This window comes from Gopherus evgoodei, chromosome 3 (assembly GCF_007399415.2).
Source record: "Gopherus evgoodei ecotype Sinaloan lineage chromosome 3, rGopEvg1_v1.p, whole genome shotgun sequence".
Lineage (NCBI taxonomy): Eukaryota > Metazoa > Chordata > Testudines > Testudinidae > Gopherus > Gopherus evgoodei.
In genome coordinates this window covers 9,432,620-9,460,463 of record NC_044324.1, presented here as the reverse complement: position 1 = coordinate 9,460,463, position 27,844 = coordinate 9,432,620, and the positions used below count along the sequence as shown (strand labels likewise).

The 27,844-nt window shown below is 60.6% G+C and overlaps 1 protein-coding gene across 1 annotated transcript; it reads left to right on the top strand.

The window, feature by feature from the left end:
• SLC30A3 (solute carrier family 30 member 3) lies at positions 1-27,844 on the top strand. The gene is made up of 8 exons (XM_030554345.1): positions 1-92; positions 7,425-7,633; positions 8,035-8,181; positions 9,738-9,891; positions 10,235-10,439; positions 12,484-12,589; positions 27,211-27,345; positions 27,631-27,844. Exons 1-8 carry the CDS (start codon positions 1-3, stop codon positions 27,774-27,776), a joined length of 1,194 nt encoding a protein of 397 aa, XP_030410205.1. The 3' UTR covers positions 27,777-27,844.

Genomic DNA, 27,844 nt, shown 5'->3' with positions numbered 1-27,844 from the left:
ATGGACCCCGCGTCTGGGGCCGGGGACCTGGAGACCGCCCGGCTGGTGAGCGCCCGGGGCAGCCGCAGCACCGGCACCAGGAGCCTCAAGAGGTAAAGGAGCCGCCAGCCCTTCTGATATCCAGCCCGCAGCCAGCCCCCGGGGCCCCTCCATCCTTCCCTCCGTCACACCCCGCTCCCTTCACCTCCTATCCCCCTCCATCCACCCCCCCTTAAATCCCCCTCCATCCACCCCTCCTTTCACCTCCTATCCCCCCTCCATCCCACCCCCGTCCCTTCACCTCCTATGCCCCCTCCATGCCCCTCCATCCCACGCCCGTCCCTTCACCTCCTATCCCCCCTCCATCCACCCCTCCCTTCACCTCCTATTCCCCCTCCATCCACCCCCTCCCTTCACCTCCTATCCCCCCTCCATCCACCCCCTCCCTTCACCTCCTATCCCCCCTCCATCCATCCCCTCCATCCACCCCTCCCTTCACCTCCTATGCCCCCTCCATGCCCCTCCATCCCATGCCCGTCCCTTCACCTCCTATCCCCCCTCCATCCATCCCCTCCCTTCACCTCCTATCCCCCCTCCATGCCCCTCCATCCCACGCCCGTCCCTTCACCTCCTATCCCCCCTCCATCCACCCCCTCCCTTCACCTCCTATCCCCCCTCCATGCCCCTCCATCCCGCGCCCATCCCTTCACCTCCTATCCCCGCTCCATCCACCCCTCCCTTCACCTCCTATCCCCCCTCCATCCATCCCCTCCCTTCACCTCCTATCCCCCCTCCATCCATCCCCTCCATCCACCTCCTATCCCCCCTCCATCCATCCCCTCCATCCACCCCCTCCCTTCACCTCCTATCCCCCCTCCATGCCCCTCCATCCCACGCCCGTCCCTTCACCTCCTATCCCCCCCTCCATCCACCCCTCCCTTCACCTCTTATCCCCCCTCCATCCACCCCTCCCTTCACCTCCTATCCCCCCTCCATCCACCCCTCCCTTCACCTCCTATCCCCCCTCCATGCCCCTCCATCCCACGCCCGTCCCTTCACCTCCTATTCCCCCTCCATCCACCCCTCCCTTCACCTCCTATCCCCCCTCCATCCATCCCCTCCATCCACCCCTCCCTTCACCTCCTATCCCCCCTCCATCCACCCCTCCCTTCACCTCCTATCCCCCCTCCATCCACCCCTCCCTTCACCTCCTATCCCCCCTCCATGCCCCTCCATCCCACGCCCGTCCCTTCACCTCCTATTCCCCCTCCATCCACCCCTCCCTTCACCTCCTATCCCTTCTCCATCCATCCCCCTTCCATCTGCCATCCACCCCCAGCCCCTCCATCTCTTCGTCCTCCAGCCCCGTCCTATCCCCCCACCCGCCGCTCCGTCCGCTGCCCCCTTACTCCAGACAGCGCCGGGAGCTGGGCTCGGGGGGGCGCGGGGCCAGGGCTGTAGGGACTCGGCGATCGAGGCCGCCTGTCCGGGCGCGGCTCTGCCAGAGATCGGGCGGAGACGGCGATGCTGCCCCTGGACGTGACCCTTCCCCAGGGCAGGGAACGGGGAGCGCTCGAGGGGAAAGAAACCTGTGACCCGCCCTGCTGCGCCCCCGCACTGGGCCTCCCCTTCGCCTCCCAGTGGAGCCCCGCAGCCCTCCCCCCCTTCAGACAGGAGCTGGGTCCACCCCAGAGCCCAGGGCTTGTTCCCTGCAGAGACCAGGAGCGCAGTGGGTGGGGTCCTTCTGCCCCCCCTCCCCCGTGTGTGCGTCGGGGGGGTGTTGGTCCCTCTGCCACCACCCCCGGTGTGTGTCTGGGGGAGTCTGTTCCTCAGCCCCTCTGTGTGTGATGTGGGGGGAGGGTCAACCTCTTTGCTCCCCCCAGTGGGTGTCTGTGGGGACCTGTCCCTTGGTCCCCCTTTCCCCATGCTCGATGGTAAATGATTGTTGGCATGTGGGGTTTTTTGGGGGGGCTCCCAGGCTGGGGAATTTAGGGCTATATGAAGGCCATGGTGCAGGGGTCAGAGCCCCCCCCAACGGGAAAGGTGATTGGGCTCTGTGAGATCTCTGCAGGCAGCAGGAGAATGGGGGTGCAGCAGGAGCTGAGGAGTGTCTAGGGGACTCCCCCGTGCCACAGTAACCACAGGGCACAACACTGCTCTAACCTTCAGTGCTGTGGTTGGCTTTGCTGGGCCACTGCACCAAACGCACGTGACTCCTGGTGCTGGACTGAGAGCAGGATCCTGGTGGGTGGGAGCTGGGCCTTGGCAAGCACCGGGCACATGCTGGGGGCCAGGGCCTGAGAAGCTGCATCTGTATCTGCAAAGAGACCAAGCTGCAGCTTCCACAGGGCTGGGGGCGGGGTAAGGGGTGCTGGGAGGAAGGGGGGGACCTTAGCCAGGGAACTAGTAAGGTAAGAGCTAACAGCTCCCGGAGCAGGCCAGGCGTGTGGCTGGGGATGCAGGCGTCTGCTGGGGCAGGATTGCAGGAGCAGAGTGGGGTGGGCACTGGGCGGTCAGCAGTACCCGTCTGTGCACCTGGCTGGCAGTGCCAGAAAGATCTGCAGCCTCAGGGCATGGGACCTTTGGCACAGACCTTCCCTGGCTGCTAGAAGAGCCCCAAATGCCCCCCATGGTAAGAGCCACTGAAATCCTGGGCTGTGGGGTGGACTCTGGCCCTTGCACGCCCCCCAAGGGCGAGGCAATGGCCATCTGGTGCCAGGGCATTTCAATCCTTGGTGGGGGCACCAAGATAGATAGATAGATAGATAGCCGGCTCCCAGCGCCCCTCCCAGCCCAGCCAGGCTCATCACTCTTCCTGTTCCTGCTGGGCCTGGGCACAGAGATAAGCCCTGGAGGCGAAGGGCGGGGGGAGGGCTGCGCTTCATTCCCCGCATAGGGAGATCAATGGGTCAGTCCCCTGGGACTAGGGGCAGGGGGGCAATAGCCTGTCTCTGTAGCACTAGCTAGCACAGTGCATGGCGGGCCAGACCCCAGTGTAGGCCACGAGCCCGAGAACATGGCCAGGGCCTGGGCTGCGGGGGCGCCTAGTCCCTGCTGCCATAGCGTCACTGCTGCTGTTACCCGCACAAGCGAGACTGACCCCTGCTGTAGGCACCCCTCTGACAGCCATGCAGAGCCCCCGGGGGCAAACAGCCAGGCCATGCAGCCTGGGGGCTGCCCCAGGGCCGTGTGGTGCAGGGAGTCAGCACTGCCCCCCCCCACGGGGAGTGGGGGGCAGGACAGCAGCGCTGCTGAATGCCCCCTACTCCTAGCGAAGACAGGCTCTATCATTGCTGGCACCTGTGTGAGCCCCTGTCACTAACCCCCAGGGCCGGGCTACAGCCCAGCCTGGGAACAGTCTTTGGGAGGGGCTTTCCGTGCAGGGCTGGCTTTAGGAAGTGTGGGACCCAATTCAAACACTTTTGGCGGGGCCCTGGCAGGGATGACTTAAAAAAAAAAAAGTGTTAAAAAAAGCCTTCCATTTCTTCCATGTATTATTTACTTTCCATAACTATATAAATAATAAAATTGTATATTATGTACATTGCATCATATATGCTGTTGATTGGTTATTAATGACTGCCGTTTCACATGTGTGGGTCCCCGCCACTCCCTGGGGGTGTGCACATGTGTGGGTCCCCGCTGTTTCCTGCCCCCCTCATAGAAGCAAATGTGCAGGTTACTGGCCTGGGAACTGCAGGGCAGCAGTGGACATGGGGCTGGTTCGAGGCAGGGGCTGACTGGAGGTAGGGTCTGGCTGCAGGCAGGGCAAGGGGTGCGGGGCTGGCTGGAGACAGGGGAGTGGGAGGGGGCTGGCTTCAGGCAGGGCCACGGGGGTGCAGCAGAGGTTGGCAAGGCTGGAGACAGGAATATGGGACTGGCTGGCTTCAGGCAGGGGGGTGCAGCAGGGATTGGCTGGAGACAGGGCAGTGCGGGCTGGTGCGGGCAGGGGTGTGGGGCAGGGGTTGGCTGGAGACAGGGCAGGGGGTTTGGCAGGGGCTGGCTGTGGGCAGGGGGTGCAGAGCTGGCTGCAGGCAGCGGAGGCGGTGCTGGTGTGGGCAAGGCAGGGGGTGCAGCAGAGGCAGCTGGAGCCCCGGCCCTTTAAAAAGCCCCCAAGCCCCTCGCTATCCCAGGGCTCTAGGGGCTATTTAAAGGGCCCGGGGCTCCCCTGCTTCTACCCCACCCTGGACTTTTTAAATAGCCGTGGGAGCTTTGGGGAATGCAGGGGGGCGGCAGGGCTCCGGCGGCTATTTAAAGGACCGGGGTGGCAGAGGCAGCTGTAGCCCTGGCCCTTTAAATAGCCCCCAGAGCCCCCTGCTACCCCAGGGCTCTGGGGGCTATTTAAAGGGCCCGGAGCTCCAGCCAGGGCCGCGGGGCTCGTCGCGCTCCGGCCGGAGCTCCGGCTGAGAGAGCGGGGCTGTGGGGCAGCCGCGCTCTGCCAGCGCTTTGGTCAGGGGAGTGGGGCCATGGAAGACCCCGGAGCAGACTGCAGCCGGGGTAAGTAAAAAAATGTAAAAGGCACCTAAAGTGCTGGGCCCTCTTAGGTGCGGGGCCTATTCCCAGGAATCGGGCGAATCGGCCTAAAGCCGGCCCTGCTTCCGTGACCCTGATTCCCACCCCCCCGGGGTCTCACTCTTCCCCCAGGGTGAGCCACGTGGCCTCCCCACCTCCTGAGCCTGCAGCCTGCTTGCTGCACCCCGGCAGCTCCTGGCAGCGAGTCTGGGACAGACCCTGGGGGAGACGTGTCCTCTCCTCAGTGATCAGTGCCCCCTGCCCAGTGTCTGCAGGGACACTCACCCAGCCCTGTGAAACCAGGCAGGTTTATTGGTCACCTGGCGCAGGGCCCAGACAGCTCCTCGGGCAGTCCAGAGAACTGACTAATGGTTACAGCCCAGCCCAGCTGCAGTGACCCCCATGGGTCAAGCTCTGTCCCCCCGTCTGTCCGATCTCCTGTCAGACTCCTGGGGTGCCCCCGACTGCTCCCCACAGCCCACACTTAACCCCCTCACCCCCAGGCCTTTGTTCCCGAGCTGGGGGGTGGGGCTCAGCCCCCTGTGGAGAGGCAGGACCACGTCTCTCTGGGTCGCTGGTCGCCAGGTGTCCACATCCCGGCCATGGGATCTGCCCTTGTCTTCTCAGGAGCTGCATGGAGATGGGAGCTAAGGGCCCAGGCCGCCAGGCGCCATCCACACCTGTGTCTTCACCTGCCCCAGAGCCCCCAGACCTCCCACCCGCGGGGGAACAGTGCCGCACACAGGGGAAACCGAGGCATGTACAGGACTCATAAACATATTACAGAAAATTCCCACTTTGTCACAAGCCGCTACTGAGAGCCAGGGCTCGGCACCCAGAGCTGTGCTTTCAGACCAGCGCTGCCTCTCTTACACCTGGCTCCTTTCAGGGAGAGTTGGAGACTAAAGACCCAGGAGAAGTGAAGGGACCTGCCCCCACCTGCCCCACTTGTCCTTGGCCTTTATGCCCTGAGGCATGGCCCAGGCTTTGGGAGGTGCTGGTTTAAAGAGTAGGGGTGGGGATGTGGTGGGGAGGGAGTCAAGAGACCTGACTGTGACTGGCTCCCATGGTTAGATCTCGTGTTCCTGTCTCTGGGCCAGCTACCCTGGTGCCACTAATGCTGCGCTGCTCAGAGACCCTGGCCCGATGAGCCTGCCCTGCTCCGGGACCCCCGGGGGGGGGGGAGGGATGCTCCAGTCCCCACAAGCTGCATCCAGCTCCCAGCTGGGCAGAGAGAATCGCATCAGTGTGGGGCCTGGCGCAGCTGGGGATGCAACCCTGCCTGGAGCCTGTGACACAGGGCTTGGGCAGGGGCTCTCGGGCGAACACTCCAGGGCCCACACGCTGAGGGCGGTGGGTGCGCAGGCATCGGCCCAGCCAGTTGTCTGCACTGGGGCTGCTGGGGCCGAGCGCATGGGGCCTGAGCGAGAGGCTGGCAGGGTCTCTGCAGCCCCTAGATGGATGGGAGGCGCCTCCTCAGGGACTGCTGGCCCCACGGTTCTACCCACTGGCCACAGCTACCTTGAGCAGCCAGGGTGGGGCCCTGCCTGTAGGGCTTCTGGCTCTGGCCTGGGGCTCAGGTGCCCTGCTCCAGCTCCAACCAGCCCAGGGGGTGCCAGCAGCACCACCATAGCAGCTCTGTGGGCTCCCCACTGGATCCCCAGCCCTAGGACAGAGCCCCGAGCCCCCAAGCGGCCAGCGACAGGCACGGGGGGAGGGAGAATGGGGCGTTTTTGGGGGTGGGGAGGGACGCGGAGCTAGGGCTGCAGTGTTGGGCGATGGGCGGGGGAGGGGAGCGCGGCGACATGACACATTGTTCTGCTGCCAGGATCACCGTCTGCTTTATCGCTGGAGCCATTTGGGGGGTACCGAGGCATGAAATAACAAACCGCTCTCAGGGGAGCAGGGCTCAGCTCCTGGGAGGGAGAGCGGCTGCCTCAAGGCCCCTCTTCTGATTCTGCAGTGCTGCTTGCTCATGACCCACAGCCCCGGGCCCCCCATCCCCAGCTGTGCCCGTGCTCCTCTCCCCTGACCCACAGCTCCCCAACTCGGGCCCTCCATCCCCAGCTCTGCTGGTGCCCCTCTCCCTGGGCCCCCCATCCCCAGCTCTGCCAGTGCCCCTCACTCCTGACCCACAGCCCCCCCGACCCAGGTCCCCCATCCCCAGCTCTGCTGGTGCCCCTCTCTCTGACCCACAGCCCCCCCCAACCCAGGTCCCCCATCCCCAGCTCTGCCGGTGCCCCTCTCTCTGACCCACAGCCACCCCCAACCTGGGCCCCCCATCCCCAGCTCTGCCAGCGCCCCTCTCCTCTGACCCACAGCCCCCTCCCCACCCAGGCCTCCCATACCTAGCTCTGCCAGTGTCCCTCTCCCAATCCAGGCCCCCCATCCCCAGCTCTGCTGGTGCCCCCTCCCCTGACCCACAGCCCCTGCTAACCCTGCCCTGGGCTCCCCTCAGCTCTGCCGGTGCCCTTCAATCCCAGCCTGACCCCATATCCTTGTCCCATAGACCTGACCAGCAGCCACCCCCCAAGTATTCCAGCTTTAGGCACCCCTGGGGAATCCAGGCTTGGGTTGATGTCCCAGGGCCACCAGGTTTCCCACTTGCCAAGCCTCCTTTACCCACAGCCTCTCCCAGGAGCCTGGGCTGCTTTGGGCTTTGCCCAGCCTGTGGCAGGCCCAGTCACCTGGGCTGTCGGGGGACCCCAGCCAAGCAGGTGCCCTGGACTCACTCCATTGCTACCTAGCAGCAGAGCTGGGTGGAGCCAGGGCCCCCAAAGATGAGGGCAGATGCCGGGTCGGTGACAGCCCCTCCCGTCCCGGTTCCCAGCCCTGCTCTGAGCCCAGCAGGGCAGGGGGTGAGGAGGTGTCCCAGGTGTCCCGTGGGTTGTTGGAACTGGAGTGACTTTTGCACTGACCACCTTGTGTCTCAGTCTCTTCACAGGCTCCCGGGAGTCCTTCCCCGGCCTGCCCCCGGAGACCAGCCCCGTGGCGCCATCCCTGGAGCTGGAGCGGCGCCTGGCCAGGCACTGCCACTGCAGCCCCCCCACCCCCAGCCAGAGCCGTGCGGAGCTGCAGGCCTGCCAGAAGCTGGGCATCGCCTGCGCCATCTGCTTCGTCTTCATGATTGGCGAGGTCGTCGGTAAGGTGGCAGCGGGGCCCCAGCGGCTTGTTCCTGGCTCTGCTCAGCCCGTGCTGCGGGACGTCCTGCTCTGCACCGTGCTCGTGTGCTGGCTGGCAGGCGCAGCCCAGGTCTCTGGGGGCCAGGAGAGAAGTGCCTGGCGTGGGCCTTGTGCAGCCCCTGTGGGATGGGGCAGCTCCCCTCACCTGCTGCCAGGTCCCCACATTCATGGGAGTCACCTGGCTGGACCCCGCCCGCCATGGCAGGCTCCCTGGCAGTGCAAGGGGATGCTGTGTCAGTGCCCAGCGCTCTGGGGAAGGAGCCAGCTCCCGCAGGCCAGAGCGGAGGGCAGAGGTGCTGCCTGGGGACTGTGGGGGGGCCCTGCCAGCACCTGGCACTGAGCTGGCCAATCTCTACTGCAGGCGGGTACCTGGCTCACAGCCTGGCCATCATGACTGATGCTGCCCACCTGCTGGCAGACGTGGGCAGCATGTCGGTCAGCCTCTTCTCCCTGTGGGTCTCCGCCAGGCCGCCCACCAAGACCATGACCTTCGGCTGGCACCGCTCAGGTAAGGGCCCCGCCAGGACGTGGCTCCAGCCCAGCGCTCGCTGCCCTCACAGACCTTCCCCCCCACCCGCCCCCCTGCCATGCCGGGGCAACCTGGGGGCTTATTTCCTTGAGCCTGGGGAGCCCAGCAGGGCAGGTCCCCCCTCCCTTCGACCCGTGGGGAGCTAGGGGGGCAGAGGCCTCACCCCCAGGCCACAGGCAGATCCTCCCTGCTGGCCACCTTGGTACACCATGTTACCCACGATGCCTTGCCCCACACAGGCTTCACAGACCCCCAAGTCTGTGCTTTGCCCTGGCTAAGTGCTCCCTGTCCATGTGCCTCCCCCTAGGGGTCCCGCTCTCCCCCTAGGGGTCCCGCTCTCCCCCCAGGGTCTGTGCTTTGCCCTGGCTAAGTGTCCCATCCATGTGCCAGCTCCCCCCCCAGGGGTCCTGCTCTCCCCCAGGTCTGTGCTATGCCCTGTCTGTGTGTCAGCCCCCCAGGGGTCCTGCTCTCCCCCCAGGGGTCCTGCTCTCCCCCCAGGGTCTGTGCTTTGCCCTGGCTAAGTGCTCCCTGTCTATGTGCCAGCCCCCTAGGGGTTCTGCTCTCCTCCCAGGGTGCTTTGCCCTGGCTAAGTGCCCTGTCCGTGTGCCAGCCCCCCAGGGGTCTCGCTCTCCTCCCAGGGTCTGTGCTATACCCCAGCTAAGTGCCCCGTCCATGTGCCAGCCCCCCAGGGGTCCTGCTATCCCCCCAGGGTCTGTGCTTTGCCCTGGCTAAGTGCCCCATCTATGTGCCAGACCCCCAGGGGTCCTGTTCTCCCCTCAGAGTCGGCCTCACTGCCTCCAATCCCGAGTCCCTGGGCTCCGTTGCCCTGCCCAGCGAGTCCCACTGAGCCAAATGCCCAGGAGAGACTCAGCCGCTCTGCAGAGACCCTGTGCCCACCAGTGCCTGCAGCGACACTAGGCAGCCTCTCCCCAGAGCCGGTCTCAGGCCCCTGGGCACGGCGTGGGGGGCCCTTGGCTTGGCCCAGAGAATTCGGGGTTAAGTCCCTGCTGGCCAATGCCAGGGCCACTGGAGCCCAGCAGCTGCGTGCGGGTTCCTGTCTCTGTCTCTGTCAGTCCCAGCTGGTGAGAGCTGCCATGTCTCTGTTGAGCCCAGCTCTGGTCCCGGCTCCTGTCACCTCTGCTCCATGGCCCTTCTCCTGCAGTGCCGGCTCCACGCTCAGGCCTTCCCGTGGCCAGATCACTGGTCCAGGCCTTCGGGTGCCCATTGTCTGGACCCTCCCTGACGGACTGGTTCTAGCCAGGCCTAGCGACCCCCTGGGCTGACCCTAGGCTGCCCTGTGGCCCCTCGGTCTCCTGCCCTTGGCACCACAGCAGTGCCAGGCACAGAGGGAAACTGAGGCAGGCGTGGGCTGCCCACAGACATTGCCAGCGTCCCTTCAGCAACGGGCCCCGCAGGCAGGTCTTTAACACTGTCCTCCCTGAGGGATGTGGATGGGTCCCAGCTGGGCTGCTCCTGGCCACTCCCCTCCGCCCCCATAGCTGCGGGCGGCGCTGACTGCTGCCCCGTGCCTGCAGAGATGCTGGGTGCCTTGGCCTCGGTGCTGTCCATCTGGGTCGTGACCGGAGTCCTGGTGTACCTGGCCTCAGCCCGCATCATCAGCAACGACTACGAGATCGATGCACGTGCCATGCTGGTTACCTCCGCCTGTGCCGTGGGCGTCAACATCATGTACGTGGCCCCCCAGATCCTTGCCCCCTGCCCCCCAGATCCTTGCCCCCTGCCCCCCGGATCCCTGCCTGCCAGCCTCCCTGGATCCCTGCCTGCCTGTTGCTCCCCCCCCCGCTCCCTGGCCCTGATCACTGTCCACCCTGCCCAGGTGACTCCCCCCCTCCGAATGTTGCCCCCAGCCTCCCTGGGCTACACCCCTCCCCACCTCACCCGTTCCTGCCTCTGCCCAGCCCCCCAGTCAGTGCCCACCCACCTTGCCCATTTCAGGGGGAGGGGCTCTGGGATCTGCGGCCCGGGGCTCTGTGTCTGCCCATGGCCACTCAGGCTTCCCACTTCCCTCCAGCATGGCCTACATCCTGCACCAGTCGGTCACGGGCCGCGGCCACACCCGGGGCTACGAGAAGATGGAGGAGAGTCCTGGCTGCTCTGTGCCCCCCGGGGGCCCCCTGCCCGGCAGCACCAGCGTGCGCGCCGCCTTCGTGCATGTGGTGGGGGACCTGCTGCAAAGCCTCGGGGTGCTGACAGCTGCCACCGTCATCTACGTGGAGGTACGGCACGAACAACCCCAGACCAGTTCTAACATGGCCCTGCCTCAGCCTCCTGGCGCCCCTGCTAACCGCCTCCCTCCCTCTGCCAGGCGCCCCTGCTAAACGCCTCCCTCTGCCTGGCGCCCCCCGTCCACTGCCCCCACTAACCACCTCCCTCTGCCTGGCGGCCCCGCTAACCGCCTCCCTCCCTCCGGTGCCCCCCGTCCGTCGCCCCCGCTAACTGCCTCCCTCCGTCCACCGCCCCCGCTAACCACCTCCCTCCCTGCGCCGCCCGGCACCCCCACTAACCGCCTCTCTCTCTCTGTCCGGCGCCCCCGCTAACCGCCTCCCTCTGCCTGGCGCCCCCCCATCTGTCCCCCGGCGCCCCTGCTAACCGCCTCCCTCCGTCCACCACCCCGCTAACCGCCTGCCTCCCTCCCTCTGCCCTGCGCCCCCGCTAACCGCCTCCCTCTGCCCAGCACCCCCCATCCGTCGCCCGGCGCCCCCGCTAACCGTGTCTCTCCCTCTGCCTGGCGCCCCCCCATCTGTCCCCCGGCGCCCCCGCTAACCGCCTCTCTCCCTCTGTCCGGCGCCCCCGCTAACCGCCTCCCTCCCTCCGGTGCCCCCCGTCCGTCGCCCCCGCTAACTGCCTCCCTCCGTCCACCACCCCCGCTAACCACCTCCCTCCCTGCGCCGCCCGGCACCCCCACTAACCGCCTCTCTCTCTCTGTCCGGCGCCCCCGCTAACCGCCTCCCTCTGCCTGGCGCCCCCCCATCTGTCCCCCGGCACCCCTGCTAACCGCCTCCCTCCGTCCACCACCCCGCTAACCGCCTGCCTCCCTCCCTCTGCCCTGCGCCCCCGCTAACTGCCTCCCTCTGGCGCCCCCCGTCTGGTGCCCGGCGCCCCCGCTAACCGTGTCTCTCCCTCTGCCCTGCGCCCCCGCTAGCCGCCTCCCTCTGCCCAGCACCCCCCATCCGTCGCCCGGCGCCCCCGCTAACCGTGTCTCTCCCTCTGCCTGGCGCCCCCCCATCTGTCCCCCGGCGCCCCCGCTAACCGCCTCTCTCCCTCTGTCCGGCGCCCCCGCTAACCGCCTCCCTCTGCCTGGCGCCCCCCCATCTGTCCCCCGGCACCCCTGCTAACCGCCTCCCTCCATCCACCACCCCGCTAACCGCCTGCCTCTCTCCCTCTGCCTGGCGCCCCCGCTAACCGCCTCCCTCTGCCCAGCACCCCCCATCCGTCGCCCGGCGCCCCCGCTAACCGCCTCCCTCTGCCTGGCGCCCCCCCATCTGTCCCCCGGCATCCCTGCTAACCGCCTCCCTCCGTCCACCACCCCGCTAACCGCCTGCCTCTCTCCCTCTGCCCGGCGCCCCCACTAACCGCCTCCCTCTGGTGCCCCCCGTCTGGTGCCCGGCGCCCCCGCTAACCACCTTCCTCCGTCCACCTCCCTCTGCCCGGTGCCCCCGCTAACCACCTCCCTCCCTCTGTCGGCCGCCTTCCCCGCTAACCGCCTCCCTCCGTCAGCCACCACCCCCGCTAACTATCGGCCGCCCGGCGCCCAGCTAACCATGGCCCTCCCTGCGCTGCCCCTGCCCCTCTTCCCACGTCCCGCCCTCTATGGGGCCCACCTGCCCCCTCCCCCATGGGCTCGCCTGTGCACAGACACCCGTGTGCCCTGCTCCCTGCCTCGGCCTGAGCTCCTGCGGTGGGAGATGCTCTGTCCCATGTGGCAGCAGGCCAGTGACCCTGCACTGCAGCTCCTGCCTGTCCCGGGGCTGGCGGGGAACAGGATCTGCCTGGGGGAAATGCACTGAGATCCCCACAGGCCCCCTCCCTGGGACCCTGGTGCCCAGCCCCAAGGAAGAGCCCTATGCCAGCTCCCCATGCTGGGCTCTGCCCACTGCCCTCTGCTGCCACGTTCCCTCGGTGCCCCCCTCCGCCAGCCTGAGGGGACAGTGGGGCTGGGCCAGGGACTCCTGGGTTCCACTCCTAGGTCTGACCCCTCTCTGGGGGGGTTCTGGGGATGCACTGGCTGCTTGGGCATAACCCTTCCCCTGCCCCTTGCAGCCCCAGTACAAGATCGCAGACCCCGTCAGCACCTTCCTCTTCTCCGTCTTTGTGCTGGGCTCCACTGTCTCCATCCTCAGGGACGTCTTCCGGGTGCTCATGGAAGGTGAGCTGGGGGCACGGGGAGCTCGGGTGGGGGGCAGAGGCTGCGACTGCTGGGCAAGGGCAGGAGGCAGGGCCGGGGGCAGGCTCAGGGCAAGGGGCACAGGGCAGGGGAGGCTGGGTGCAAAGCCAGGTGACAGGGCCATGGAGCAGAGCTGGGGGCAAGGACAGCGCCAGGGGCTGGGGACAGGGGCAGGGTTGCTTGGCAAAGGGTCTCACTAAAAAGGGAGCTGGGCAGATTCTCTGCTGTAAAAACCAGAATTACTCTGAGCTACGGCAGCCACAACCTGCCCTCCGACCTCCTCACACCTGCTCATCTGCTCCCCACAACCTGCCCTCCGACAGATCGTCCCAACCCCCCCGACCTCCTCACAACCCGCTCCTCTGCTTCCCACAACCTGCCCTCCGACAGATCGCCCCAACCTCCCTGACCTCCTCACAACCCGCTCATCTGCTCCCCACAACCTGCCCTCTGACCTCCTCACAACCTGCCCTCCGACAGATCACCCCAACCCCCCTGACCTCCTCACAACCCGCTCATCTGCTCCCCACAACCTGCCCTCTGACCTCCTCACAACCTGCCCTCCGACAGATCACCCCAACCCCCCTGACCTCCTCACAACCCGCTCATCTGCTCCCCACAACCTGCCCTCTGACCTCCTCACAACCTGCCCTCCGACAGATCGCCCCAACCCCCCCGACCTCCTCACAACCCGCTCATCTGCTCCCCACAACCTGCCCTCTGACCTCCTCACAACCTGCCCTCCGACAGATCACCCCAACCCCCCTGACCTCCTCACAACCCGCTCATCTGCTCCCAACAACTTGCCCCCTGACAGATTGCCCCCACCCCCCGACCTCCTCACAACCCACCCCCCCCCAACAGATCATCTTAAGCCATCACCCCTCTGGGTCCCTGCTGGGTTGCAATGCAAAGTATGGGAGAAAGTGAGGCACACATAGCATTTTTAAAAAAAATACAAAAAATTCCTCCTTCCCCATCACAACTGAATTAAGTAGGTCCCTTTAACCAACATCCTGGAGAAGTTTGAACCCATAATTTGTTGGGGAAGAGTCAACATGGTTTTGTAAAGGAAAATCATGCCTCACCACTCTACTAGAATTCTTGGAGGGGATCAACAAGCATGTGGACAAGGGGGATCCAGTGGATATAGTGTACTTGGATTTTAAGAAAGCCTTTGACAAGGTCTCTCACCAAAGGCTTTTAAGCAAAGTAAGTAGAAATAAATGGTCAGTTTTCAGAATGGAAAGAGGTAAATAGTGAGGTGTCCCCCAGGGACATATCATAAAGATCTGGAGAAACGGGGAAACAGTGAGGTGGGAAAGTTTGCAGGTGATACAAAACTACTCCAGATAGTTCACTCTTTGCAGTCTGCTTTGGAGTTACAAAGGCATCTCACTAAACTGGGTGACTGGGCAACAAAATGGCAGATGAAATTCAGTGTTGATAAATGTCACGGACTGTGGGGGAGTCCGGGCCCTGCACCCTCCACTTCCTGCGATTCACCGGGACTCTCAGCCAGCCAGTAACATAGAAGATTTATAAGATGACAGGAACACAGTCCCAAGCAGGGCTTGTAGGTACAACCAGGACCTCTCAGCCAGGTCCCTCCGGGGGGCAAGGAGCTTAGACCCTAGACTCAGGGTTCCCTGCCTCCTCCCAGCCAGCCCAAAACTGAAACTAAAAACCTCTCCAGCCGGCTCTCTTCCTTTGTCCAGCTTCCCGAGCAAAGATGTCATCTGGCCCCACCTCCCTCCTGGCCGAGGTGACAGGCTCAGGTATCGTCCCTCACCTGAAGTCACCCCCTGCTCTCCCCTCCCCCATGCAGAAAGCCCCAGTAAAACTAGACGACGTTCCCAGGTCAGTCTGCCCCGCTCCCTCCTGCGTCACAATACATGCAAAGTGATGCACATTGGAAAGCATAATCCTAACTCTACAGATAAAATGATGGGGTCTAAATTAGCTGTTACTACTCAAGGAAGGTCTTGGAATCATCATGGATAGTTCCAGGGGCGGCTCCAGGCACCAGCTCGCCAAGCGCGTGCTTGGGCCGGCAAGCCACGGGGGGCGCTGTGCTGGTCGCCATGAGGGTGGCAAGCAGGTTGCCTTCGGCGGCATGCCTGCGGAGGGTCCGCTGGTCCCACGGCTTCAACGGACCTCCCGTAGGCGTGCCACCGAATCCGCGGGACTGGGGACCTCCTGCCTGCCATGCTTGGGGTGGCAAAATGCTTAGAGCCGCCCCTGGATAGTTCTCTGAAAAGATCTACACAATGTGCAGCAGCAGCCAAAAAAGGGAACAGAATGTTAGGAACCATTAGGAAAGGGATAGATAATAAGGCAGTAAATAACATAATGCCACTATGTGAATCCATGGGACATCCACATCTTGAATACTGCGTGCAGCTCAGGTTGCCCCATCTAAAAAAAAGATGTATGAGAATTGGAAAAGGTTCAGAAAAGGGCAACAAAAATGATTGGGGGTCTGGAACAGCTGCCATCTGAGGAGAGATTAATAAGACTGAGACTTTTCAGCTTGGAAAAGAGATGACTGAGGGGGGATATGACAAAGGTCTGTAAAATCATGACACCTGCTGAGAAAGTGAAATGGAAACTGTTATTTACCTCTTCACATACCACAAGAACCAGGGGTCACCAAATGAAGTTAACAGGCAGCAGGTTTAATAGAAACACAAGGCAGTATTTCTTCACACAACGCACAGTTAGCCTGTGGAACTCCTTGCCAGGGGATGTTGCGAAAGCCAAAAGTCTAACTGGGTTCTGATACGAATGAGGTTAGTTCCTGGTGGCTTGCTGCCCAGGTGTGTCTGTTCCCAGCGTCAGGCTGCCTGGAGTGGCTCACGCCCGTGAGTGCTGCCCTTAGGGCAGGCTGGTGAAAGCAGGGCAGACCCCCCCAGCTGGTGGCGGGGCCTACAGTTAGAGATCAAGTATCAGAGGGGTAGCCGTGTTAGTCTGGATCTGTAAAAGCAGCAAAGAATCCTGTGGCACCTGATAGACTAACAGACGTGTTGGAGCATGAGTTTTTGTGGGTGCGTCTGATGAAGTGGGTATTCACCCACGAAAGCTCATGCTCCAACACGTCTGTTAGTCTATAAGGTGCCACAGGATTCTTTGCAGTTAGAGATCACTAAGCCAGTAACAAATGCGAACTTCTAGGGCTCTGCACCCGTCTCCCCAGGAAGTCCTAGCCATGCCCTGGAGCTCCTCATCCTGCCTGGCCCACCGACAAACTGCAGGAGTGATCAGTGGGCACTGACACCATTCAGGTAGCTCTTACCCCGGGACAATCGGCCCCCTGGCTCTTACACTAATGTCAGCCCCTGTAGCCAGTCCTGGAATCAACAAGCAGCAGGTTTGTTAATCAAGTGCCAAGTTCCAGCCAGCGAGTGCAGCGCTGCAGTGCGCTGTCACTTCACAGGGGCGGTCAGGGCAGCCCCAGGGCCTCAGGCTTCAGTTTCGTGTCTCTGGCCCCGTGAGGGCTCAGACAGCGACAAGATGAAAAATCTTCACATCCATGATTTTTATTTCCCTCTTCCAGCCTGCAGAGCGGTGGGCCGAGGCTGCTGCGCTTCTCCATGGGGACAGGGGACTATTAACAAAACTTTGGCTAATAATGGCCCACTTGCAGTTTGAGCACCATCCTGGGTGGCTCTGCTCCTGTGGCTGGCATCACATGGTCAGAACGACCATCGCCAGGGAGAGTCATGCTGCATGTTAGGGAGTAAACCCTCACCTTCTCGTCAGTCTGAGCCACACTCACCTACAGGGGGCCGGCCTAGGGCGCCAACTGCGAGTTTGTCAGTTCTTAGCTAATGCCTGCAGTTGTGGTACCAGGTCTACCAGCATCAGCCTCACCCTTCACTGGGGCCTCTCTCACCCCTGGGCAGGGCAAACCCGTCTGGCCCTCGCCCTGCCCAGGTCTCCCCGCGCTCAGCCGGGCTCTTAGCCCCCACAGGGCTCAGCTCTGCCTCTGCTCCCCAGCGATGGCAGGCTGGGTTGGCGTAACGCCGCCGGACCCTGGCTGGCGGTGAGTGGGATTGATCGGGGACCTCTGGAGCTTAGGGCATGAGCCTCTACTGCCTGCGCTAAACACCAGCTGGCCCATAGCTCAGGCTGTAGCACAGACTCAATCTAGCTCTCAGTGGTCGCGGTGCCACTAGCTGGGACAGCGCCAGTGTTTTCCCCAGGAATTGAAAGGGGGGGTTCGAATTTATGGGGGGGTGTCAGGGCCAATGGGGGGTGAGACCGTGAGGGTGAAGTGGGGCTCTTTGGCACCATAGTAAAAACTGAAAATGTTTCATGACCGTTTTATTAGATGTAACTCGTGTTTTAAAATCACCACACAAATTAAAGTTCACTGCTCAAGTCTTCTATGGAGCACGACATCTACGTCCTTCTTGGTTTGTTATAATTTTGCACAACTCTGTTAATTGGATGCAATGTCTTCATCTTTGTGTCTACTCGTGTGTCCGGTACTTCCCTTCCTTCAACTGATCTGCTCCTTAGTCCAGTCACATGATCAGGCAGAAGGCGACTTCTTTCAGAACACAAAACTCTGTTCACTGATGAAAAAGACGCTCAGCTGTAGCTGTTGTGACTGGGAGTAGCAAGAGATGAATTCCTGCTTCTTTCACCCAAGGAAACAGAGCACAAAGATCGGGTTGAGCCACTAGTGATGATAAAAAATAAGTTGAAGTCAAATCTTCATTCGTTCATGGTATGATATTCCACTCTGTGTTCAAATTCTCCATTCTGCCCTGATCACATGGCAGCCCCATTGCTGGCAGTGCCCCACTCCGCTCAGCTGTTGGGGTTTTCTAGGACAGGGATCCGTAAAAGCTATGCAGAGGTTGAGTAGAATCTAGAAGTCGCTGTTGTAGATGTTTAAGAATCAAGTCTGTGCACTTTTTCAGTTGTCTTAAACACTTCTTGTCCTCGTCACTTAAGGATTCAGTATAAATGCCTTCATTAGCCAACTTCTGGACTGAAGTCTTTGCTTCTTCCAGTACTTGTTCAATGGATAGCTCTCTGATTGATCCAAATGTAGCGTCTCTTGCTAGACAAAGACCTACTACGGTTGTAGCAGATGCCTGGATGGTGTTGTATAATGACCCAAGTGGTTTCAACAGGAGAGTTACAAGAGAGAGAGAGACCGGTGATACTCTTCTCTGAACGTAGTAGCAAAAGTAATCCACCAGCCTCACTCCTTAGATCCATCCCATCTTGGTAGATACTTTCCAAAGCCACTAATAATGGCTGGAGTAATTTTAAGACAACAGCCAAGGATCGCTCATGAGAAAGCCAGCGGGTTTTCCCAGGTTGGACTAATTTGAACTTCAGTCCCAGTGTATCTTCTATATTTTCCAAGATATTCAGTCTTTTTCGACTCTTGCTGAAAAAATAATATAATGAAGACATTAAATGTATAGCTTTTGTAATGTCTTTTGAAGATTCTGCAGTGCTAGTGCTAGCTGGAGTAGATGGCCTCTGCAGTGTGTATAGGAGAGATTAGGGTTACACTTTTCTCTGAGCAAAGCTTGGACTCCACCATGTCTTCCAGAGAAGTTTGCAGCTCCATCAAATGCACAAGCAGCCATCTGTCTGGGGTCCAATTAACTCTTCTAAGATGTGGGTTGTCACAGATGCAGCCGATGTGTCTTCTATAACTTGACATCTAGAAATGCATCTACTGGCCTACCCCTGACATCAAGATAATGTACATAATGACTTGATGCCCATTTGCATCGATGCATTTGTCAGCCATGTACGCACATTGTCTGAATGCTGTGAAAGAGTTCTTCACTTTTTCAGCTGCTGAGTCTTTCACTGTTGCACCACATGCTTCTAGCCAATGTGACAGACCCAGGCCAGTGGGGTGCAGGAGTCTGGTAGAGGGCAAATGTACTGGTCACTGGCTGAGTAGTTTTCTGTTCCCTGAGTGACCAGAGCAGGGGCTGCACTAGAGTAATCAGGAACCTGCTAGAACCAATTAAAGCAGACAGGCTGATTAGATCACCTGCAGCCAATCAAGGCAGGCTAATCAGGGCACCTGGGTTTAAAAAGGAGCTCACTCCAGTCAGGGAGGGGGAAGCGCGTGTGAGGAGCTGGGAGCAAGAGGCACAAGGAGCTGAGACTGAGAGGCTGCGCTGCTGGAGGATTGAGGAATTATCAGACAATCAAGCATTATCAGACACCAGGAGGAAGGTCCTGTGGTGAGGATAAAGAAGGTGTTTGGAGGAGGCCATGGGGAAGTAGCCCAGGGAGCTGTAGCTGTCATGCAGCTGTTACAGGAGGCACTATAGACAGCTACAATCCACATGGCCCTGGGCTGGAACCCGGAGTAGAGGGTGGGCCCGGGTTCCCCCCAAACCTCCCAACTCCTGATCAGACACAGGAGGAGTTGATCCAGACTGTGGGGAATATCACCGAGGTGAGCAAATCTGCCAATAAGCGCAGGACCCACCAAGCTAGAGGAGGAACTTTGTCACAACTGTCAGTTGAGTTTCTTGCAGAAAGACAGTGAGCATTTGCTGCTCTTGTTCGGAACCAGTGTTCAACGTCAGGATGAACAAGTGACAATGCCCTTAACATTGGCCTCCAGTCTGTAGTGTGTGGTATCTCTTGCTTAAATAGAAAGTATGATGCCACAGCCATGTTTGTTCTCATGAAGTGTGTTGTGTCTCTAGCATTCTTAACAGCCTCATTAACGCTCACGGGTGTTGTCCTTGGTCAGTGGAGACTCAGAGTTCAGAGGTGCTTTCACATGAGTTCACCTCCCAGGTGGAGGGCAAGAAGGCACCTTGCCCGTTCCTCCAGCTGCTCACTGTTCGCTCTGGCCACGGCTGTTTGTTGTGTCACTGTTCACTCCACCGCTCTGTTGCCAATGGCCCTGCACAGTCACCTTCTGCTGCCACCTGCCCCTGTGACCTCTGCGAGTTGGTCTCTTGAGGTTCCACCAGCTCTCAGTGATTTCAGCTCAGCTCTCAGTGTGGGAACCTCGCTCGCTGCTGGTGCAGTCTGGGCTGTCTCTTCCACAGAAACAGCGTCCCACAGCTGGTCTAAGTACTTAGACCTGATTGTCAGTGATTTCAGCCGCAGTGGTCACTTAACAGAACAAAAGACTCTCTCTCTATGGAGCCTAATCAGCTCTGTCTTTAAACAGTGGAGAGGGACAGGTCCCCACCCTCTTTCGTGATGCCCTCAATCAGCACCTGTCTGCCACCCCCTGGTGCCTCTGAGGAGCTGGCTGGGTGGCTGCTTCCCCCACAGGTCAGTCACATTGTCCCTCTCGGAGCCGGAGCTCCAGGCTGGGCCTCTGTGCCCTGGGCCTTCCCCAGCTCACCCCTCATGGGCTCTGTCTGGCCTCTGTTCCGCTAGCCCTGGACTTATGCCCACGTACGCCCTGTTTTCCTACAGACATCACAGCTCAGGGTTCTGAGCCCCTTGGAGGAGTCAGCCCACATCCAGCTCCCCCCAGTCCCACTTCCGGGGCGTCTCCACGTCCCTCTCCCAGCACCCAGGCTTAGACCCGTCCCCTTCGGGTCTCTCCAGCCCCAGACTGACTGTCCCCAAAGTGATCTGCCCACCGGCCTGCGCGGCACAGCCCCTTCGGCGTCCTGCCCACGGCCTAGGCTCGTAGGGACACATCTCCTGGAGTTGTTCCGACCCAGCCAGGTTACACAAATCCTCCAGTGCAGTGACCCCTCCCCCCACCCCATTTGTGGGGAGATCCTCCCAGCGGGGGGCAGGGGGGGCTTCCATGTAGGTCACCCCTGGGATTTTCTGCACACCCCAAAACCTGTACCCATAAGCCTCAGATGCCCATTCAGACTTGAGCAGTGGAGCCTGGTTGAACTGTTCCTAGTCCCCAGTATTGGCTCGGCTCATCTGGCTGGGCTCCCCTATGGCTCCGGGACTGAGCAAGGGGGTGAGACGTGGAGCCGGCCCGCGGGGTCAGCCTGGTTCAATCACAGGCCTCCTCAAAGGCAGTGAGGTGGGAACCGATATCCCCCCCCTCCTCCAACTGGGCAACAAGTTGGGTTCTAGGCTCCCCTAGAACTGGCATCCTGGGGCCTTTCCCCACTTTCCCCTCAGTGGGTCCTCTCGCCCTCGGCTTCTCCAGCCCCCGTTCTCACTTTCGCTGCCTCTCCTGCTTGCTCGTGTTTTCACTGCATCTCACAGGCTGCTCCAACTCTCAGCACTTCACATCCATCGCTGGGGAACCAGGCCGTGAGGACTCCCTGCTGGACGGGGACCCTCTGGGAACCCCACTTGGGCCTGAAACCTGCTTCTCGGATCAACTGTGTTCCTCCAGCCGTGCAACCAGCTGCCCCTTGTTGAGCTTCCCCACACGCAACGTCTCTCCCCACACAGGCTTGCGCCGTCCCTCTCAGGGAGGTGCTTTCACGCCATTTTCTTGTTTCCTTTGCCTACCCTTGTTTTCCTGCCGCACGTCACTACTGGTGCATTCAGCACCCCACCGTTCCCACCACCTGTCAGGGACCCCCAGGGCCGGGCTAGGCCCCAGCCTGGGAACAGTCTCTGGGGGGAGCCTGCAGTGATCCAGACCCCCCAGGGTCCCTCTCTTCCCCCAGGTTGAGCCATGCGGCTTCCCCGCCTCCTAAGACTGGGCCCCTGGGGCTGCAGCCCCCCTGCCCCACCCCGGGAGCTCTGGGCAGCAAGTCCAGCTGAGCCAGACCCTGGGGGCTCAGTGCCCCTGGCCCAGTGTTTGCAGTGACACTCACGGCGCGAGCAGACAGGTGGTTTATTTGGCACACGGCAGACGATGCCCTTAGTGTAGCCAGAGAGTTGAAGGTTAAAGCGAGTCCAGTCTGGGCCGCCCAGCGCAGCTGTCACGGACTTCGTGTTGGGCTGTGTCTCCGACTGCCTTCCTCAGTCAGTTCCCGGGTGAGAGCTCCCCTGGGGCCCCCTCCCACCTCTCTGCCCAGCCCCTTGCTGAGCCTTGACCCAGGACTCGCTGGAGCTGGCGCTAGGTCTCTGGGCCCCTCGATCACCCAGCTCCGGGCTGACTGTTCAGTCCACCCACTTCGGGCTCGTAGCCTACCCTGCAAGCCAACCCCACCCCTGCCCGACCCTGGGGAGCAATGCAACGTACTGGGGAAACCGAGGCACACCTAAACATCATAAAAAGAGCACAGAAAATTCCCCCGTGTCACAGGTGGGTTTCCAGTCACCTGCCCAAGCCTGGGGTGGCTTTGGGGCAGCTCTGAGATGCAAAGGGAAGGAGACAAGGCAGGATGCTGGGGCATGGGTGTAGTTCTGTGTCATTGTTTGGCACACCCAGCTGAGCCCTGTGTCGCTCAAAAGCAGTGCTTGTCCCAGCCTCCGGTCACCTCTCGGGCGCCCCTAGCAAGTCTCCCCTGCCCCCTTCAGAGCCGTCCCCCAGCATCACCCCAACAGCCCGATCTATCCCGGCACCACCCTGACAACCCGCCTCCTGCAGCATCACTCAGACATCCTGCCCCCCAGCAATCACTCTGACATCCTGCCCCCCAGCAATCACCCCAACATCACCCCAGCCTCCCCCTGACATCCTGCCCCACAGCAGTCACCCCAACATCCCCCAGCAATCACCCAGCACCTCCCTGACATCCCGCAGCCTCCCCCCTACATCCTGCCAGCAATCACTCTGACATCCTCTCTCCCAGCAATCACGCTGACATCCTGCCCCACAGCAATCACCCCAACATCCCCCTAGAAATCACCCTGACATCCTCCCCCACTGCAATCACCCCGACATCCTGCCCCCCAGCAATCACCCCAGCACCTCCCTGACATCCCCCAGCCTCCCCCTACATCCTGCCAGCAATCACCCCAACATCCTCTCCCCCAGCAATCATCCCAACATCACCCCAGCAATCACCCCAACATCACCTCAACATCCCCCCAGCTTCCCCCTGACATCCTCCCCCACTGCAATCACCCCGACATCCTCTCCCCCAGCAATCACCCTGACATCCTGCCCCCCAGCAATCATCCCAACATCACCCCAGCAATCACCCCAACATCACCTCAACATCCTCCAGCCTCCCCCTGACATCCTGCCCCACAGCAGTCACCCCAACATCCCCCCAGCAATCACCCTGACATCCTCCCCCACTGCAATCACCCCGACATCCTGCCCCCCAGCAGTCACCCCAACATCCCCCCAGCAATCACCAGACATCCTGCCCCACAGCACCACCCTGACATCATCCCGACATTCCCCCCAGCCTCCCCCGACATCCTGCCAGCAATCACCCCAACATCCTCCCCCACTGCAATCATCCCAACATCCTGCTCCCCAGCAATCACCCCATCACCCCAACATTCCTCCCAGCACCACCCTGACATTCTCCCCCACTGCAATCACCCCAACATCCCACCCAGCAATCACCCAACATCCTACCCCTTAGCACCACCCTGACATCCTGCCAGCAATCACGCCAATATCCTGCCCCCCAGCAATCACCCCAACATTCCCCCCAGAAGCACCCTGACATCCTGCCACCAATCACTCCGACATCCTCCCCAACTGCAATCACCCCAACATCCCTCAAGCAATCACCCCAACATCCTGCCCCCCAGCAATCACCCCAACATCCCCCCAGCACTCACCTTTTGCCCCCAACAAGTCCCCCCACCCAGCACTCCTCTGGTGCTCCACCCCCCAGCAGTCTGTCAGGCTGTCACGGAGCCGCAGGAGTGAAACAACCCCCAGCTTGGCACAGGCTCTTGGAGGCTCCCATGGGTGCCCACGTCCCCAGCCCCACACTGAGCCTCTGGGCTCCAGCACTCCTGCTTCATGCAGTGATGACTGTCCAGCAAGTCCAGCTGAGATAGACTCCCAGTCAGAGATTTTTCCACGCCTCAGGGACTGATGCACCCTGGCCAGGCTTTGCAATGACACCACACAGTGTTTTCCAAACAGAGCAGGGTTTATTAGTCACCTGGACACAACACCAGGAAGTCCTTAAGTTAGCAAGAGAAACAAAGGTTAAGCCATAGTCCAGTTGGCCAAGCCAGTGCAGTCGGCCAGCCAAGATGCTATGGACTCCATTTCAGGCTCTGTCTCTCTCAGTCCCAGGTGAGAGGTTGGGGTCTATGTGGAGGGAAGCACTTAGCCCTGACATCTTAGCCTTTGTTCTTGAGCTGGGGTGTTGTCTTGGCTTCCCTGCCGAGAACTGGGGGTGGGAAATCTCCTTCTTCTGGGGCTTTGCTAGGTGGGAATGTTCTGGGCAGTGTCATCAACAGTCCTTAATGGCCCCCAGCCCCACCCCCCCCCAATAACACAACCCATCTCTTGCTCTGCCCCACGAGTGCCAGCAACCCTGCTGCAACCACTGGGCAGCAATGCAAAGTGTGGAGGGAAACTGAGGCACACATAGGGTTCATAAGTGTCCCACCAGCATGGGGAGAAATGCCTGGGTGCTATGGGGCTTTCTAAACCGAGGGTTGGGGGGCTGGCAAAATCCAGTGACTGGAAACTGAAGCCAGACAGTCCATTGGCCAGCGGGCCCATGTGTTAAACCCAGGGCAGTGACCCACAGGCCCAAACAGCCCAGGGCAGCAGTGACTGCGCCGGCTCCTGGCTGCCTTTCAGACTGACGTGGTAGCCCAGGGGTGGGCAAACTTTTTGGCCTGAGGGCCACATTGGGATTGCACAACTGTTTGGAGGGGCCGGATAGGCAAGGCTGGGCCTCCCCAAACAGTATGGTCTCTCCTCCGTATCCTCCCCCTCCCACTTCCTGCCTCCTGACTGCCCCCCTCAGAACCCTCAACCCATCCAACACCCCCCTGCTCCTTGTCCTCTGACCGCCCCCTCCCGGGACCTCCACCCCCTCTCCAACCCCTCTGTTCTCTGCCCCTAACTGCCCTGACCCCTATACACACACCTCCACCCTCTGACTGTCCCCTTCAGAACCCCCCACCCATCCAACCCCCCTGTGACGGTGCTGCCCGCAGGAGCCAGCTGGGGTCACTCAATCAGGGTGAACTGCAAACAAACCGGGGCAGACAAACCCCAGACGCTGGTGGATATTCCAGTACTTAGATTTACCAACCAGCGCAGAACAGCTTCTGTAGCACCTCACTGGTTACTCAGAGTCCAAACAAGGCAGTTCCCTTAAAGTGCCCAGCCTCAGGCCTCCGTCCAGACATACCCGTCAGACATGATGATGATTGCTGAATAATCTGATCTCATCATACAGAAGAAAAGGTTCTTCCAATCCCAAAGGATCAGCCACTCACCCAGGTCCAATTATAACTTAGATCTTACCCAAAATACACGCAATAGTCAATTCTTATTAACTAAGCTAAAATTTATTTAAAAAGAAAAGAGAGAGAGAGAGAGAGAAAGTGTTGGTTGAAAGATCAATATACAGACAGACTTGAATTCAGTTCTTGAGGTCGTTTTTTCATCTTTGAATCAAAGCCATAGCAATACACAAGCCTTGCTTGTTACATCCCAAGCCCTGAGCAAACACCGCCCCTTCTACCTCTAACAATGCCGGCTGCATTTCAAAGCTCTGTTCATTTACGGATCTTCCTAACCAGTCTCTAAAGTTTGGCCCTGGGTCAGGTCAGTCTGGGAGGTAATTAACTCTTTCTGGCCGTGTCACCTTTCAATGAGATATTATATCACACTCATAATGTCACACACACACCCCATTCCTTGTGCCCTGACCACCCCCTCCCAGGACCCCTGCCCCTAACCGCTCCCGGGACCCCACTCACTATCTAACTCCCCTGTTCCCCGTCCCCTGCCTTCCCCCAGAACCTGTGCCCTATCCAACCGCCCCCTGTTCCCCATCCCCTGACCGCATCCCCCCAAACCTCCATCCCCATCCAACTGCTCCCTGTCCCTTGACTGCCCCCCGGCACCTCTGCCCCTTATCCAACCCCCTCCCACCCCATGGCTGTGTGAGAGGGGGACAGTGGGGCAGGGGGCAGGGCAAGCCTCCCAGGCCAGGAGCTCAGGGGCCGGGCAGGACCATTCCGCGGGCTGGATGTGGCCCACGGGTCCTAGTTTGCTCACCTGTGTGTTAGCTCAATGCAGGTTCCTGGGCTCAGGGCAGGGGTCACAGATGAGGGACTCTGGCTGGTGGGACCTGTCTGGCCTGAGTTCTGAGGACCCCACCACCGCCTGGCTGGACAGTGGGGGGACGTGGGCAGCCTGGCCCTGGCATGCTCCTGCTAGTGCTTGGGGTGGGGCGTGGGGTGTCATGGTACAATTCCCCACTCTGAACCTTAGCGTCCAAAAGATGGGGTCCCAGCATGAATTCCTCTAAGCTCAATTACCAGCTTAGAACCTGTAGCGCTGCCACCAACCAGGAATTCCAGTGCCTGGTACACTCTGGTCCCCCCAAAATCTTGCCCGGGGACCCCCAAGACCCAGACCCTCTGGATCTTAACACAAGGAAAGTAAACCCTTTCCCTCACCATTGCCTCTCCCAGGCTTCCCCTCCCTGGGCTACCCTGGAAGATCACTGTGATTCAAACTCCTTGAATCTTAAAACAGAGAGGAAAATCCACCTTCCCCCCCTCCTTCTCTCTCCCCCTCCCAGACTCTCCCTGAGAGAGAGAGTAATCCTAACACAGAGAGAAAATTAACCTTTCTCTCCCACTTCCCTCCTTTCTCCCCACCAATTCCCTGGTGGATCCAGACCCCGTCCCCTGGGGTCTCTCACCAGAATAAAAAAACACTCAGGTTCTTAACCAAGAAAAGCTTTTAATTAAAGAAAGAAAAAACAGTAAAAATTATCTTTGTACATTTAAGATGGAATATGTTAGAGGGTCTTTCAGCTATAGACACTGGGAATACCCTCCCAGCCTAAGTATACAAGTACAAATTAAAATCCTTTCAGCAAAATACAAATTTGAACTCCTTCCAGCCAAATACACATTTGCAAATAAAGAAAACAAACATAAGCCTAACTCGCCTTATCACCTAGTACTTACTATTTTGAATCTATAAGAACCTGTATCAGGGAGATTGGAGAGAAACCTGGTTGCACGTCTGGTCACTCTCAGAACCCAGAGAGAACAACAACCAAATTCTAACAGCACACACACAAACTTCCTTCCCTCAAGATTTGAAAGTTTCCTGTCCCCTGATTGGTCCTCTGGTCAGGTGACAGCCAGGCTCACTGATCTTGTTAACCCTTTCCAGGCAAAAGAGACATGAAGTACTCCTGTTCTATTAACTCTTACTTATCTGTTTATGACAGGGGGACATACCTCATCCTAGCTCTGCTGGGGGGTGGGACAGCCCCTAGGTCCTGGCTGCCCAGCGAGTCCTTGAGCCCAGCCCAGTCCTCTCCATGTCCACAGCGCCCCGCCTGCCCGTTCCAGTGATTCCCCTTCATCTCCTGCCCCCACCCTCACAGGCTCCATGGGGCCATCCCAGGACAGCCTGGCCCCTCCCTCTGCAGCCTGCTCAAATGCCGCTCTGGCGTCCCCTCCAGAGAGCCCTGGGGAGCCCCTGTGCCAGGGCGGGAGCCCTGCCAGGCTGAGGGAGCCGCCCGCTGAACCCCCAGGAGCTGGGCTGCCCCGCTGCCAGGCTCACCCTCCCTGTTTGGCCGCAGGGGCGCCGCGGGGTGTAGAGTTCAGTGCAGTGAAGGACGTACTGCTGGCCGTCAAGGACGTGAAGGACGCCCACAACCTGCACCTCTGGACCTTGACCCTCAGCCACCACATGGTGTCTGTGCACGTGGCAGTCGGTGAGTCCTCCGCCACCCCCCCACCTGACCCCTCCCCCTATCAGAATGGGGTCCCTGCCCCCCATCCCACCAGGGATGGGGTCCTTGCATGTTCCACCCTGACATGTGCTCCCTGCATGCCTTGCCCCCGCGGTGTGATTCCTGCAGGCCCCGCCCCCAGGACCTGGTCCCTGCAGGCCCCACCCTGACAGATGGTCCCTTTAAGCCCCACCCCCAGCACATAGTCCCTGCGGGCCCCTCCCAAGCGACGCTCACAGGGGGCTGGGCTGCCCCCTTTGCCTGCAGGTGCCGGCGCGGACATGGAAGACGTGCTGCAGGAAGCCACCTCCCAGCTGCAGAGCACCTTTGGCTTCGTCTCGTGCACGGTGCAGGTGGAGCGGTACCTGGAGGACATGGCCGCCTGCCGCCAGTGCCAGGACCCCCGGGACTGAGCACCAGGCCTGCAGCGCTCGGCACCAGAGATGGAGATGCCCCAGCCCCGAGCCTCTGCTCTGCCCAG